We start from the raw sequence: 14,977 nt of genomic DNA, 5'->3' as shown, positions 1-14,977 counted from the left end.
CACGAGTGGGAGCTACGCGATGCCGTAAAGTGGGGAACCCCCGATGGACCTCTTTGTCACTCCGAGAGTCAAAAGCTCCCCCTCTATTATTCCAAAGGACCTCTAGAAGAGAGCTCTCAAGGCAACACTCTCCTCCTTCCCTCCATGGGCAACCTCTGCTACGCCTTCCCCCTCCCACCCCCTTCCCCTCCTACTGCAAGTGCTACGTAAGATGCACCAGGACAGAGCCACTGTCCTCATAGTATCTTTCTGGCTCCGGCAATTCTGGTTCACATACCTCCTCAGACTCTCCGTCCAGACAGCACTCTGCACACTCCTAAATCTCCTCACACAAGATCAGGGGAGACTGTCATCCCAATCCAGACTCTCTTCACCTCACAGCCTGGTATTTGGATTGGCATCAAGCATAGACAGTGCATGCTCTGTCCCAGTTTGGCAAATCCTCACCCAAAGTAGGAGGGACTCCACTAGGACCTGCTACCAAGCTAAATGGAGATGATTCGTAGAGTGGGCCCACTGCCACCACCATTCACTGAGCATGATGGCCATTCCCATTGTTCTCGACTGCGTCCTCAAGACCTTGGGTCTGGCTCTGTTCTCTTCATGTGCATTTAGCAGCACTTAGCACCTTTCTAGCCCCATGGACCACACATCTATATTTACATACCCTACCATTGTCCGCTTCCTAAAAGGTTTACTCAAACCCTTTCCACTGGTGCACACCCCCAGGGGACCTTAATCTCATTCTCTCTGTCCTCACAAGACCTCCCTTTGAACTGACAACAGGCTCCTTCTCCCACCTCTCAATGAAAGTGGCATTCTTGGTATCCATTACCTTGGCCAGGTAGGTCAGTGAGCTTGCAGCCATGATGGCAGATCTCGCTCTTTCCCCCCCCCCCATATTTTACAAGAACTAGGTCTTCTTATGGCTGCACCCCAAATTCCTTCTTAAAGTGGTGTCTGAGTTCCACCTCAGTCAATTGATCCACTTGGCAGTATTCTACCCAAAGATGCACACCTCCCCCACTAACAGAGTCCTGCACTCCCTCAATGTTTGATGCTCACTACCCTTCTACGTCCACAGGACTTCCCCATTTTAGAAATGGACTAATCTTTTTGTGGCCGTTGCTGAAAGGGCAAAGGGATAAGCCCCCTCGCCCCAGTGAATCTCCAAATGGGTCTCAGGGTGCATCCTTGAATGCTACAAATGCTCCAATCTACCTCCTCCCTGCAGGTAACAGTGCAAGCCGGGTGCAAGCCGCCGACTCACTCTCACTTGCAAATCTGTCCTGGCAGGACATCTGTCAAGCAGTGATGTGGCATTCTGGCCACACATTCCTAGCACACTACACCATAACACGCAGCAATGACAGATGCTGCTTTGTTCCATTGGCATCCCGCAGCCACTGCTGCACTGATCACTTCCCACAAGTCACCCACATGTGGAATACAGATAGGGACCACACCTCTCTAAGAACCTCCAGTTACAGGTAAGTAACCTCCTCTTTCTTTTGTTTATTTTAAACCTGCTGCCCATTGATTTAATTGGGTAACCCCAGTTCTTGTGTTATGCGAAGGAGTAAATAACACTTTTTCTCCACACGATTCATGATTTTATGGACCTCTATCCTATCTTTTACTCATCTCTTTTCTAAGCTGAAAAGTCCCATTCTTTTTATTCCCTCCACATAGGGAAGCTATTCCATACCCCTAATCATTTTTGTTGACCTTGTCTGTACTTTCTCTAATTTTAATGTCTTTTTTTGAGATGGGGTGACCAGAACTGCACGCAGTATTCAAGATGTGGTTGTACCATGGGCTTATATAGAGGCATTATGCTATTTCCTATCTTATCTATCCCTTTTTCTAATGCTTCCTAATACTCTGTTAGCTTTTTGACTGCCACTGCACATTGAGGGGATGTTTTCAGAGAACTATCCACAATGACTCCAAGATCATTCCTGAGTGGTAACAGCTACTTTAGAAAGCAACAGAGGGTCCTGTGGCACCTTTAAGACTAACAGAAGTATTGGAGCCTAACCTTTCGTGGGTGAATGCCCACTTCATCAGATGCAAGTAATGGAAATTTCCAGAGGCAGGTATAAATCAGTATGGAGATAACGAGGTTAGTTCAATCAGGGAGGGTGAGGTGCTCTGCTAGCAGTTGAGGTGTGAACACCAAGGGAGGAGAAACTGCTTCTGTGGTTGGATAGCCATTCACAGTCTTCGTTTAATCCTGATCTGATGGTGTCAAATTTGCAAATGAACTGGAGCTCAGCAGTTTCTCTTTGGAGTCTGGTCCTGAAGTTTTTTTGCTGTAAGATGGCTACCTTTACATCTGCTATTGTGTGGCCAGGGAGGTTGAAGTGTTCTCCTACAGGTTTTTGTATATTGCCATTCCTGATATCTGACTTGTGTCCATTGATCCTCTTGCGTAGTCACTGTCCAGTTTGGCCAATGTACATAGCCGAGGGGCATTGCTGGCACATGATGGCTACTTTAGAACACATCGTTTTGTATTGTGATAGACCCAGACCAGTGGGGTACAGGAGTCTGGTAGAGGGCAAATATACTGGTCACTGGATGAGTAGTTTTCTGTTCCCTGAGTGACCAGAGCAGGGGCTGCACTAGAGTAATCAGGAATCTGCTAGAACCAGTTCAGGAAGGCAGGCAGGCTAATTAGGACACCTGGAGCCAATTGAGAAGAAGCTTCTAGAATCAATTAAGGCAGGCTAAGCAGGGCACCTGGGTTTTAAAAAGGAGCTCACTGCAGTTTGTGGTGTGAGTGTGAGGAGCTGGGAGCAAGAGGCGCAAGGAGCTGAGAGTGAGAGGGTGTGCTGCTGGAGGACTGAGGAGCACAAGCGTTATCAGACATCAGGAGGAAGGTCCTGTGGTGAGAATAAGGAAGGTGTTTGGAGGAGACCATGGGGAAGTAGCCCAGGGAGTTGTAGCTGTCATGCAGCTGTTACAGGAGGCACTATAGACAGCTGCAGTCAATAGGGCCCTGGGCTGGAACCCAGAGTAGAGGGCGGGCCCGGGTTCCCCCCAAACCTCCCAATTGACCTGGACTGTGGGTTCTTCCAGAGGGGAAGGCCTCTGGGCTGTTCCCCAACCCACATGGTGAATCTCTGAGGCAAGAAAATCCGCCAATAAGCGCAGGACCCACCAAGATAGAGGAGGAACTTTGTCACAGTGTGTATAGTTGGGATTATGTTTTCCAATATGCATTACTTTGCATTTGTCAACAGTGAATTTCATCTGCTATTTTGTTGCCCAGTCACCCAGTTTTGTGAGATCCCTTTGTAAATTCTTCACAGTCTGCTTTGGACTCAACTATCTTGAGTAGTTTTGTATTGTCTGCAATTTTGCCACCTCGCTGCTTATCCCTTTTCCCAGATCATTTATGAATATGTTGAACAGCACTGATCCCAGTACAGATCGTTTGGGGGGACACCACTATTTACCTCTCTCCATTCTGAAAACTGACCATTTATTCCTACCCTTTGTGTTCTGTCTTTTAACCAGTTACTGATCTATGAGAGGACCTTCTCTCTTATACCAAGACTGCTTACTTTCCTTAAGAGCCTTTGGTGAGGGACCTTGTCAAAGGCTTTCTGAAAATCTATGTGCACTATATGTACTGGATCACCCTTGTCCATGTTTGTTGACTCTCTCAAAGAATTCTAATAGATTGGTGAGGCATGATTTCCCTTTACTAAAGCCATGTTGACTCTTCCCCCAACAAATCTTGTTTATCTGTGTCTGATCATTTTGTTCTTTATTGTAGTTTCAACCGGTTTGCCCGGTGCTGAAGTTAGGCTTATTGGCCTGTAATTATCGGGATCACCTCGAGAGCCTTTTTTAAAAATTTAGCATCACATTAACTATCCTCCAGTCACCTGGTACAGAAGATGATTTAAATGATAGGTTACATACCACAGTTGTTAGTTCTGCAATTTCATATTTAAGTTCTTCAGAACTCTTGGGTGAGTACCATCTGGTCCTGGTGACTTATTACAGTTTAGTTTATCAATTTGTTCCAAAACCACCTCTGACACCTCAGTCTGGGACAGCTCCTCAGATTTGTCACCTAAAAAGAGTGGCTCAGGTGTGGGAATCTCCCTCACATCCCTTGCTGTGAAGATTGATGCAAAGAATTCATTTTGGTTCTCTGCAATGGCCTACTCTTCCTTGAGTGCTCCTTTAACACCTCAGTCATCCTGTGGCCCCACCGATTGTTAGCAGACTCCCTGATTCTGATGTATTTAAAAAAATTTTTTGCTGTTGCTCTTCAAATTCCTTCTTGGCCTGCCTACTTATACTTGACTTGAGAGTTTATGCCCCTTCCTATTTTCCTCGGTAGGATTTAACTTCCAATTTTTAAAGGATGCCTTTCTGCCTTTAAGTGCTTCTTTTACTTTGTTGTTTTAGCCTCTGTGGCACTTTGGTCCTCTTACTATGTTTTTTAATTTGGGGTATACGTTTAATTTGAGCCTCTGTTATGGTGGTTTTTAAAAAGTTTCCATGCAGCTTGCAGGCATTTCACTTTTGGAACTATACCTTTTAATTTCTGTTTAACTAGCTTCCTCATTTTTATGTAGTTCCCCTTTCTGAAGTTAAATGCTACTGTTCTTTAAAAGGAAATTGTAGAACAACACTGCCACTTGAAAATTGTAGTTTTTCCATCTTTACAGATAATTTGAATGAGCCAGTTTCAGAAGCACACAGCATCCCCACTGGCCCTTCTAATTCTAACATAAATGAAGTTCAGAATCGTGTTAAAGAAGTTTTGAATAAGTACAGCAATGGTATCTGGTTATCAAAGATGCCACAGTTTTACAGAGAGATATACGAAGAGGAACTTAATACAGCCTTACTCCAGCAGTTTGAATACTGGCCTCATATTTGCACGGTAAGTTTTTGGTGGTCTTCCCACAGAAGCTAATAATATTTTTAATAGAAATATTCAATCTTTTTTTATAGCATCTATGTGACAAACCTCTTTTCTAATAGTTCTTACATTTAGCTTTTTCTTTTGACATAAAGGCAGTGATACAGATTTTTTTCAAGGAAATGTTTTCTTGTACTCAAACTTTTCTGGCTATTGATCACTAGGAGATTTGTGAATGAATATTTAGCTCTGTTTGAAAAAGTGCAACTTTTGAGAAGCATTTTTCTCTGCTTTGTCTGAAGTGACAAGTCCCACTGGGCATAAACATGACAACTAATCCTCCTGATTATCATGATGATAATAGAACATTATAGTTCTGATAAATGTACATCTTATTTCATGAACCAATTTAAAAACAGTCAACTTGCATCAGGTCAGTGAAGCAGTGTGAAGAGATGAATATTGTGGGTGGGGGAGAATTAGCAAACAATAATACTTGAAATGGTCAAAGTCATTTAACTAGAGTAATGAGTAACCAAAAGGGATAACAAACTTTTTAATATGAACATAGCTTGTCTGGTGGCTCCCTTTACACTCTCCAATTATGATCTGCCTCACTGGTTGAACAGCGAGAGTTTTAGTTTTACCCTTGATTTCAAATGTTTTTCTTGGGCTTGTTCCTTCCTTCCCTTGAGGTATTTAGGCCTTCTACCTTCTCTTCTATCTGACACGAGAACAGAATATATGATAGAAAAAGAAAGAGAATATAAATTAAGGGGGAAATATTCTTCTTTTCCTTATATCGGGAGGATCTGGGATATATGGGCTGGCAAAATTCAAGTGTGAATATATTCACTTGAATATATATATAAATAAATAAAAAAAATTACTTGCAACCTTCTGGGAAGATGCTAATGCGGCCTGTGGATATTGTGCCTAGGTTCTGTGGGTTCTGGGCAGTCTCTGTGCTCTTGCATAGGATGTAAGGCTCGTCACGACAGCTTTCAAAGTAGAGGTGCTTTGACATCCCAGGGCTCGTTTTGTCCCATGGACTCGGAGCGCTCTGTTTCTGTGGCATTTGGGGCACCTCTTCTAGGGCCACTTTGCTTTGCCCTTCCTTTTACACGTGGGTGTGTGGCCTTTCTGATAGGGTCACCTTTCCCATGTGGGGTAGGTATTGGACATCATAAAATAACAGCTTTAAAACAAACAGACACTCCTTTACCTTGCATGGTGACAGGTTTCAGAGTGGTAGCCTATGCCGGAAACCTACTGACCTCTATACTTCCCTAAATGCCTCTAGCTTTCATCCAGACCACATCACACGATCCATTGTCTACAGCCAAGCTCTAAGATGCAACCGCATTTGCTCCAATCCCTCAGACAGAGACAAGCACCTACAAGATCTCTATTAAGCATTCTTAAAACTACAATACCCACCTGCTGAAGCGCAGAAACAGATTGACAGAGCCAGCAGAATACCCAGAAGTCACCTACTTCAGGACAGGCCCAACAAAGAAAGTAACAGAACACCACTAGCCATCACCTTCAGCCCCCAACTAAAATCTCTCCAGCATATCATCAAGGATCTACAACCTATCCTGAAGGACAGTCCCTCACTGTCACAGATCTTGGAAGACAGGCCAGTCCTCACTTACAGACAGCCCCCCAACCTGAGGCAAATACTCACCAGCAACCACACAACAAAAACACTAACTCAGGAACCTATCCTTGCAACAAAGCCTGTTGCCAACTCTGTCCACATATCTATTCAAGGGACACCATCATAGGACCTAATTACATCAGCCACACCATCAGAGGCTCATTCACCTGCACATCTACCAATGTGATATATGCCATCATGTGCCAGCAATGCCCCTCTGCCATGTACATTGGCCAAACCGGACAGTCTCTTCGCAAAAGAATAAATGGACACAAATCAGACGTCAAGAACTATAACATCCAAAAATCAGTCGGAGAACACTTCAATCTCCCTGGTCACTCAGTTACAGACCTAAAAGTCGCAATACTCCAACAAAAAAAACCTTCAAAAACAGACTCCAATGAGAAACTGCAGAATTGGAATTAATTTGCAAACTGGACACCATCAAATTAGGCTTGAATGAAGACTGGGAGTGAATGGGTCATTACACAAAGTAAAAACATTTCCCCATGCTAATTTTTCTCCTACTGTTACTCACACCTTCTTGTCAACTGTTGGAAATGGGCCATCCTGATTATCACTAAAAAAAGTTTTTTTTTTTTTTCTCCTGCTGATAATAGCCCACCTTAATTGATTAGTCTCATTATAGTTGGTATGGCAACACCCATTTTTTCATGTTTTCTGTGTATATATATCTTCCTACTGTATTTTCCACTGCATGCATCCGATGAAAGCTTATGCCCAAATAAATGTTAGTCTTTAAGGTGCCACAAGTACTGCTCATTCTTCTTTACCTGCCTTTCTCAGTCATTGTGTTTGCCATGCACTCTGTGGCTGTGGCAGAATGGACCAAAGATGGCTCCATCATCTGTGGCATCATCCCCCTCTGACCAGTATTCCTAATGCCCTTCTTCAGAGGAGGAAGAAGGGGTAGCAAATCTGACACTTTCCGTTTTGCTGGTAAGAGGAGGGTTATTTCCTCCTTGGCCTCTGTTTTCTTCTATTTCCTCATATCTCACCACCTGATGTTTTCAGACAAGTCCAGGAGTTGATAAAGCATAACAGAGTCTGGAACTGGAAACTTTAGCTGTGCAGGAAAATACACACTGCTTTGTTTGATATCCTGGAGTCCAAGGAGAGAGGGAAACATGCTCTATCCCTTTATAATGTGTTCGATCCTGCTAAATGGTCATATCTCCCAAAGTCAAGCTGTCATGGCCAGGTACTAGCTTCATCTGTAGGAAAAGCTGCTCCCTATGGCTGCCTATAGTTTTTCTGATACTCAGTAAAAGGAGCTGGTGACTGATGTGTGTAGTGCATATCCTATACCTAGTTTGACACTTATAAGGTAACATCATCTGTTCCTGACAGTACTGCTGACTGAAAACTTTGAATCTTTCACCTGCAACTCATGGTCATGTGGAAGACCTCTTGTTTGAGGGGGAAGGGGTTTCATCAATCTTGAGATAAAAACGCAGGGTCCTTCATTTTCTCCAACATTTCATCTATCATGTCTGTCTCTGGGACTGTGCTAAACAGCCCAGAAAATGGTCTGTACTTCCTGCTTGTACTTGCCCATCATCTTCTGATTTCTAGTTTTAGTTTCAGAGGCAGCCTTGGCAACATCAGGGGAAGCAGGGCAGTGGAAACCATTTTAGGCAGGGACTGTCTCTCATTTTTATGTAGTACCTAGTATAGTGTGTAGGCCTGATGTCTGTTGGAGTCTCAAGTCTGTACTGTAATGCAACTAACAATCTCTTAATGCTCTTCCCAAAATCTAGTTTATGTTCCAGGGAAGCTAGACTTAATACCTTACATGTCAATAAGGCTCTGAGTTTGTGAGATATGATGTAAGGCATTTTGCATATCAGTTAGAATTTTTTGTAGCCTTTGGGAATTGATATAAAAGGAACTCTGTTTCCACTCAACCTACTCCATCTAGGTAAGTGCTACTTACTGAAAATATTTGTTGACTGGGGTATCAGTACTTCAAGGTCTTAAGCTTATTGTCCCAGGGCCTGCTTGTTCATAGAAATCTGCAAGGCTGCTCAGCCTGGATTCTTGTATATGCATTTACACATCACTAGTTTCTTGACAGAGCATTTAGATGCTTACCTAGGTGTAAGGCATTTCTTGAAAACTAAAGTACTTCCTAGCCCACCTTCCTGGTCTCGTGGTTGAATAACTCTCTAGAAACCCAGAACAGAGATTATGCTGATGCCAGCTCAAAGAAGAGATGTAAATGGTTACTCACCATAGTAACTGTGGCTCATCAGGAGTGTTGCTCCAAACATTTCCATAGAATATCTGGGTTAGAAGGGACCTCAGGAGGTCATCTAGTCCAATCCCCTGCTCAAAGCAGGACCAATCCCCAACTAAATCATCCAGGGCTTTGTCAAGTCTGACGTTAAAAACCTCTAAGGAAGGAGTTTCCACCACATCCCTAGGTAACCCATTCCAGCGCTTCACCACCCTCCTAGTGAAAAAGTTTTTCCTAATATCCAACCTAAACTTCCCCCACTGCAACTTGAGACCATTACTCCTTGTTCTGTCATCTGCTACCACTGAGAACAGCCGAGCTCCATCCTCTTTGGAACCCCCTTTCAGGTAGTTGAAAACAATATCAAATCCTCCCTCCGCCCCCCATTCTTCTCTTCTGCAGACTAAACAATCCCAGTTCCCTCAGCCTCTCCTCATAAGTCATGTGCTCCAGCCCCCTAATCATTTTTGTTCCCCTCTGCTGGACTCTTTCCAATTTTACCACATCCCTTCTGTAGTGTGGGGCCCAAAACTGGACACAGTACTCCAGATGAGGCCTCACCAATGCAGAATAGAGGGGAATAAGCATGTCCCTCAGTCTGCTGGCAATGCTCCTACTTATACAGCCCAAAAATGCTATTAGCCTTTTTGGCAACAAGGGCACACTGTTGACTCATATCCAGCTTCTCGTCCACTGTAACCCCTAGGTCCTTTTCTGCAGAACTGCTGCCTAGCCACTCGGTCCCTAGTCTGTAGCAGTGCGTGGGATTCTTCCATCCTAAGTGCAGGACTTTGCACTTGTCCTTGTTGAACCTCATCAGATTTCTTTTGGACCAATCCTCCAATTTGTCTAGGTCCCTCTGTATCCTATCCCTACCCACCAGGGTATCTACCACTCCTCCCAGTTTAGTGTCGTCTGCAAACTTGCTGAGGATGCAATCCATGCCATCCTCCAGATCATTAATGAAGATACTGAACAAAACCGGCCCCAGGAACGACCCTTGGGGCACTCCGCTTGATACCGGCTGCCAACTAGACATGGAGCCATTGATCACTACCCGTTGAGCCCGAGCTATCCACCTTTCTATCCACCTTATAGTCCATTCATCCAGCCCATACTTCTTTAACTTGCTGGCAAGAATACTGTGGGAGACCGTATCAAAAGCTTTGTTAAAGTCAAGGAATAACACGTCCACTGCTTTCCCCTCATCCCCAGACCCAGTTATCTTGTCATAGAAGGCAATTAGGTTAGTCAGGCATGACTTGACCTTGGTGAATCCATGCTGACTGTTCCTGATCACTTTCCTCTCCTCTAAGTGCTTCAGAATTGATTCCTTGAGTACCTGCTCCGTGATTTTTTTTTTCCAGGGATTAAGGTGAGGCTGAGTGGCCTGTAGTTTCTCGGATCCTCCTCCTTCCCTTTTTTAAAGATGGGCACTACATTAGCCTTTTTCCAGTCATCCAGACCTCCCCCGATCGCCATGGGTTTTCAGAGATAATGCCCAATGGCTCTGCAATCACATCCACAACTCCTTTAGCACACTCGGATGCCCACACTTTCCTTGACCACCTTTTTGTTAACATACCTGTAGAAACCCTTCTTGTTACTCTTAACATCCCTTGCTAGCTGCAACTCAAGTGTGATTTGACCTTTCTGATTTCACTCCTGCATGCCTGAACAATATTTTTATACTCCTCCCTGGTCATTTGTCCAATCTTCCACTTCTTGTAAGCTTCTCTTTTGTGATTAAGATCAGCAAGGATTTCCTTGTTAAGCCAAGCTGGTTGCCTGCCATATTTACTGTTCTTTCTACACATCGGGATGGTTTGTTCCTGCAGCCTCAACAAGGATTCTTTAAAATACAGCCAGCTCTCCTGGACTCCTTTGCCCCTCATGTTTGACTCCCTCAGGGAACTGATGGGCAGGATCCCCTGGGAGAATAAGTCTGCTTTTCTGAAGTCCAGGGTCCTTATTTTTCTACTCTCCTTTCTTCTTTGTGTCAGGATCCTGAACTCGACCATCTCGTAGTTACTGCCCCCAGGTTCCCATCCACTTTTGCTTCCCCTACTAATTGTTCCCTGTTTGTGAGCTGCAGGTCGAGAAGAGCTCTGCCCCTAGTTGGTTCCTCCAGCACTTGCACCAGGAAATTGTCCCCTACACTTTCCAAAAACTTCCTGGATTGTCTGTGCATTGTTGTATTGCTCTCCCAGCAGATATCCGGGTGACTGAAGTCCCCCCTGAGAACCAGAGCCTGTGATCTAGTAACTTCTATTAGTTACCTGAAGAAAGCCTTGTCCACCTCATCCCCCTGGTCTCGTGGTCTATAGCAGACTTCCACCACATCACCCTTGTTGCTCACACTTCTTCTAAACTTAATCCAGAGACTCTCAGGTTTTTCTGCAGATTCATACTGTAGCTCTGAGCAGTCATACTCCTCTCTTACATACAATGCAACTCCCCCATCTTTTCTGCCTTGCCTGTCCTTCCTGAACAGTTTATATTTATCCATGACAGTACTCCAGTCATGTGAGTTATCCACCAAGTCTCTGTTATTCCAATCACATCATAATTCCTTGACTGTGCCAGGACTTCCAGTTCTCCCGGCTTGTTTCCCAGGCTTCTTGCATTTGTGTATAGGCACTTAAAGCAGGATGATCAGCAAGTTATCTTCTCAGTATGAGGCAGGAGTCCTCCCCTCTTGAACCCAGTTTAAAGCCCTCCTCATTATGTTAGCCAGCCTGCTTGCGAAGATGCTCTTCCCTCTCTTCGTTAGGTGGAGCCTGTCTTTGCCTAGCAGTCCTTCTTGGAACACTATCCCATGGTTAAAGAATCCAAAGTCTTCTCTCTGACACCACCTGTGTAGCCATTCGTTGACTTCCACAATTCGACGGTCTTTACCTGGGCCTTTTTCCTTCCACAGGGAGGATGGATGAGAACACCACTTGCGCCTCAAACTCCTTCATCCTTCTTCCCAGAGCCATGTAGTCTGCAGTGATCATTCTTGGCAGTATCATTGGTGCCCACGTGGAGAAGCAGGAAGGGGTAGCAATCCGAGGGCTTGATGAGTCTCGGCAGTCTCTCCATCACATTGTGAATCCTAGCTCCTGGCAAGCAGCACACTTCTCGGTTTTCCCGATCGGGATGGCAGATAGATGACTCAGTCCCCCTTAGGAGGGAGTCCCCGACCACCACCACCCGCCTCCTTCTCTTGGGAGTTTTGGTCGTGGAACCCCCATCACATGCCTTCCAATTGGTGGAGTCTCCTTCTGCTCCCTTTCCTCAGATGTATCATCCGCAGTGCATTAAGTGACAGGACCAACATCTGTTATGGGTAATTCATTCTTTCTCCAATCCTTCCTTGGGGGAAACGCTGAATATTTTTTTAAAAATTGTTTATCCAGTGTATTATGATTATATTAACAAAGGCAAGATTGAAGAAGTGGCCTTTCAGTTGGAGCAGAAGATGGTGAGATTTATGACTGTCCTTGGTTCCTGTGGAAGCTTGCAGCAATCTTGGACCAGCCCCTGAGAAAACTGTCGTCTTAGAAGAAGATGAACTTACTTTTGTGACAGATTTATTTTGCCTGAGGAGCAGAGGTTTCCACAGTCATTGTCCTGGAGCTTTAAGTGGTCTCATATCCTGGGCACAGCCCATGGAGTGCTTTGAAGGTAAGGGACTGAGGCTTGAGTTGACTTGTTCTCATGTGGAGCCAGCAAAGTAAGCAGAGGACAGGTCTGATGGGCTCGTAGTAGCCTGGGTTGCTGAAGAGCCATGCTACTGTTTTGTTTATGCTGCCTGCCCACCTTTTCCTCCTGTTGAGTTCTGTTCTCATAGGTATGCTTGGAATTGGCAGAAGGAAGCGATGCATTTGGGCCCACAAGACCCTTTATAACTTTGGCTCTGGCCATTTGGTATGGCAGGAATGGATTCAGGTGGCCCCATGTTCAGCCGCACTGGGATTACATCTCCTATATGAATAAGTAGAGGCAACACTCTCTTAGAAGAACTAGTTATTCTTGTAAGCATCCATTTATGTATGACACAAAGTGCAAGTATCCGTGACCAACATCATTGAATTGGGGTTCACAATGTGTTGGCTGGCATCATTAAGGCCTAAGGGTTACTTCCTATGTTCAGTTTTAGCTGGAGCTCTGCGCTGGCGAAGGGGTTATTTGTAAATATGGATCCTTTAATGACAAGGACAGTGGTAAACTGTTTCAGTTTTGGCTCAGACAAAAGAAAACTATAGCTCACTGGTTTGAGCATTGGCCTGCTAAACCCAGGGTTCTGAGTTCAATCCTTGAGGGGGCCATTTAGGGGTCTGGGGATTGGTCCTGCTTTGAGCAGGGGATTGGACTAGATGACCTCCTGAGGTCCCTTCAAACTCTGAGATTCTATGAAGATGGGCTCACTCATCCACCACATGGAATTTAGTGTAGCTTAAAATTTTGAACTTCATAATCAAAATTGCTTTTAGAAACTACATAAGTAGTAGTTTCGGTTATGGTTATAGTTCAAAAAAATGTTCCTGCCAATGTTCAGGGTTGGACATGCACGGAGGGTGAGGGTCATAAACATTTTGTCTGGAAAGAGTCACCATCTTGAGTTGGGTAACGTTGATTTAATCTATTTATACACCAAGTTTCATTCCGAAGTTTGAGACTTGTGTAAACTTGTTGAACAAAGAGCTTTATTTCCATTTAGGAATCCTAGAATATCAGGGTTGGAAGGGACCTCAGGAGGTCATCTAGTCCACCACCTGCTCAAAGCAGGACCAATCCCCAACTAAATTATCCAGGGGTTTGTCAAGCCTGACCTTAAAAACCCCTAAGGAAGGAGATTCCACCACCTCTCTAGGTAACCCATTCCGGTGCTTCACCACCGTCCTAGTGGAAAAGTTTTTCCTAATATCCAACCTAAACCTCGCCCACTGCAACTTGAGACCATTATTCCTTGTTCTGTCATCTGGTACCACTGACAACAGTCTAGATTATCCTCTTTGGAACCCCCTTTCAGGTAGTTGAAAGCAGCTATCAAATCCCCCCTCACTCTTCTCTTCCGCAGACTAAATAATCCCAGTTCCCTCAGCCTCTCCTCATAAGTCATGTGCTCCAGCCCCCTAATAATTTTTGTTCCCCTCCGCTGGACTCTTTCCAATTCTTCCACGACCTTCTTGTAGTGTGGGGCCCAAAACTGGACACAGTACTCCAAATGAGGCCTCACCAATGCTGAATAGAGGGGAATGATCACGTCCCTCAATCTGCTGGCAATGCTCCTACAGCCCAAAATGCTGTTAGCCTTCTTGGCAGCAAGGGCACACTATTGACTCGTATCCAGCTTCTTGTCCACTGTAACCCCTAGGTCCTTCTCTGCAGAACTTCTGCCTAGCCCCCTCGGTCCCTAGTCTGTAGCAGTGCATGGGATTCTTTCGGCCCAATCCTCTAATTTGTCTAGGTCCCTCTGTATCCTATCCCTACTTGCTGAGGGTGCAATCCATGCCATCCTCCAGATCATTAATGGAGGAAAGGGGAAAGGGGTCCTGTAAAGCCTTCTAGGCTCTCTGTAGTTTTTGGAGATTAACTCTGGTTCAAGTGGATTGGACCTTGTGTTACACTAGAGCTGGGGTTCCTCTTTGAGAGGCCCTAAGGCCTTCTTTCCAAGGCATGCTTAATGAAGTGTTGCCCTTTGTGTGATTGTAAAATGGAATTTGGAGTTCTATTCATGCAGTGTTATTCTTGATTCAGCATCTCATTTGGGAGAGAAATTCTTGAACACTTCAATTAGTACTTCTCTGTCCTCCTTTCCTTGTATTGTACTGTTAAGTTGAATGTGGATCTGCAGAAATCATTCTCAAATGAGGAAGATTAGTTTAAATACATACTTGTGCAGATCCCCATGCCTTCTTTCCTATCGGGGACTTTGTAATAGATATTTGAATGAGTTGGCAGAAACCAGTGACCGCTTAGGATGTGTTCAGTCTTATACCCGCAGGCCTGAAAACAATGTTCTGCAAAGGGGTGCTCAAGCGACTCCAATTGCCATTGCTTTTATAGATTTTGAGGCCCCAAGGGACTGTCATGTTAATCTAATCTGACCTCCTGTATAACACAGGCCAGAGAACTTTCCTACAATAATTCCTAGAGTAGATCTTTTAGAAAAACT

At 44.6% G+C, this 14,977-nt stretch overlaps 1 protein-coding gene across 9 annotated transcripts in view; it reads left to right on the top strand.

The window, feature by feature from the left end:
- TDRD7 (tudor domain containing 7) overlaps positions 1-14,977 on the top strand; it is a 129,043-nt gene that overhangs the window by 55,939 nt on the left and 58,127 nt on the right. For all 9 annotated transcript variants that reach the window (XM_065549917.1, XM_065549924.1, XM_065549920.1 and 6 more), the window contains exon 6: positions 4,695-4,912. In XM_065549917.1, coding sequence (XP_065405989.1) covers positions 4,695-4,912 — 218 coding nt within the window. The remainder of the gene's footprint in view (positions 1-4,694; positions 4,913-14,977) is intronic.

The sequence above is a fragment of the Chrysemys picta genome, chromosome 6 (genome assembly GCF_011386835.1).
Source record: "Chrysemys picta bellii isolate R12L10 chromosome 6, ASM1138683v2, whole genome shotgun sequence".
NCBI classification, from domain to species: Eukaryota; Metazoa; Chordata; order Testudines; family Emydidae; genus Chrysemys; species Chrysemys picta.
This window is presented reverse-complemented; position numbering and strand designations above follow the sequence as displayed.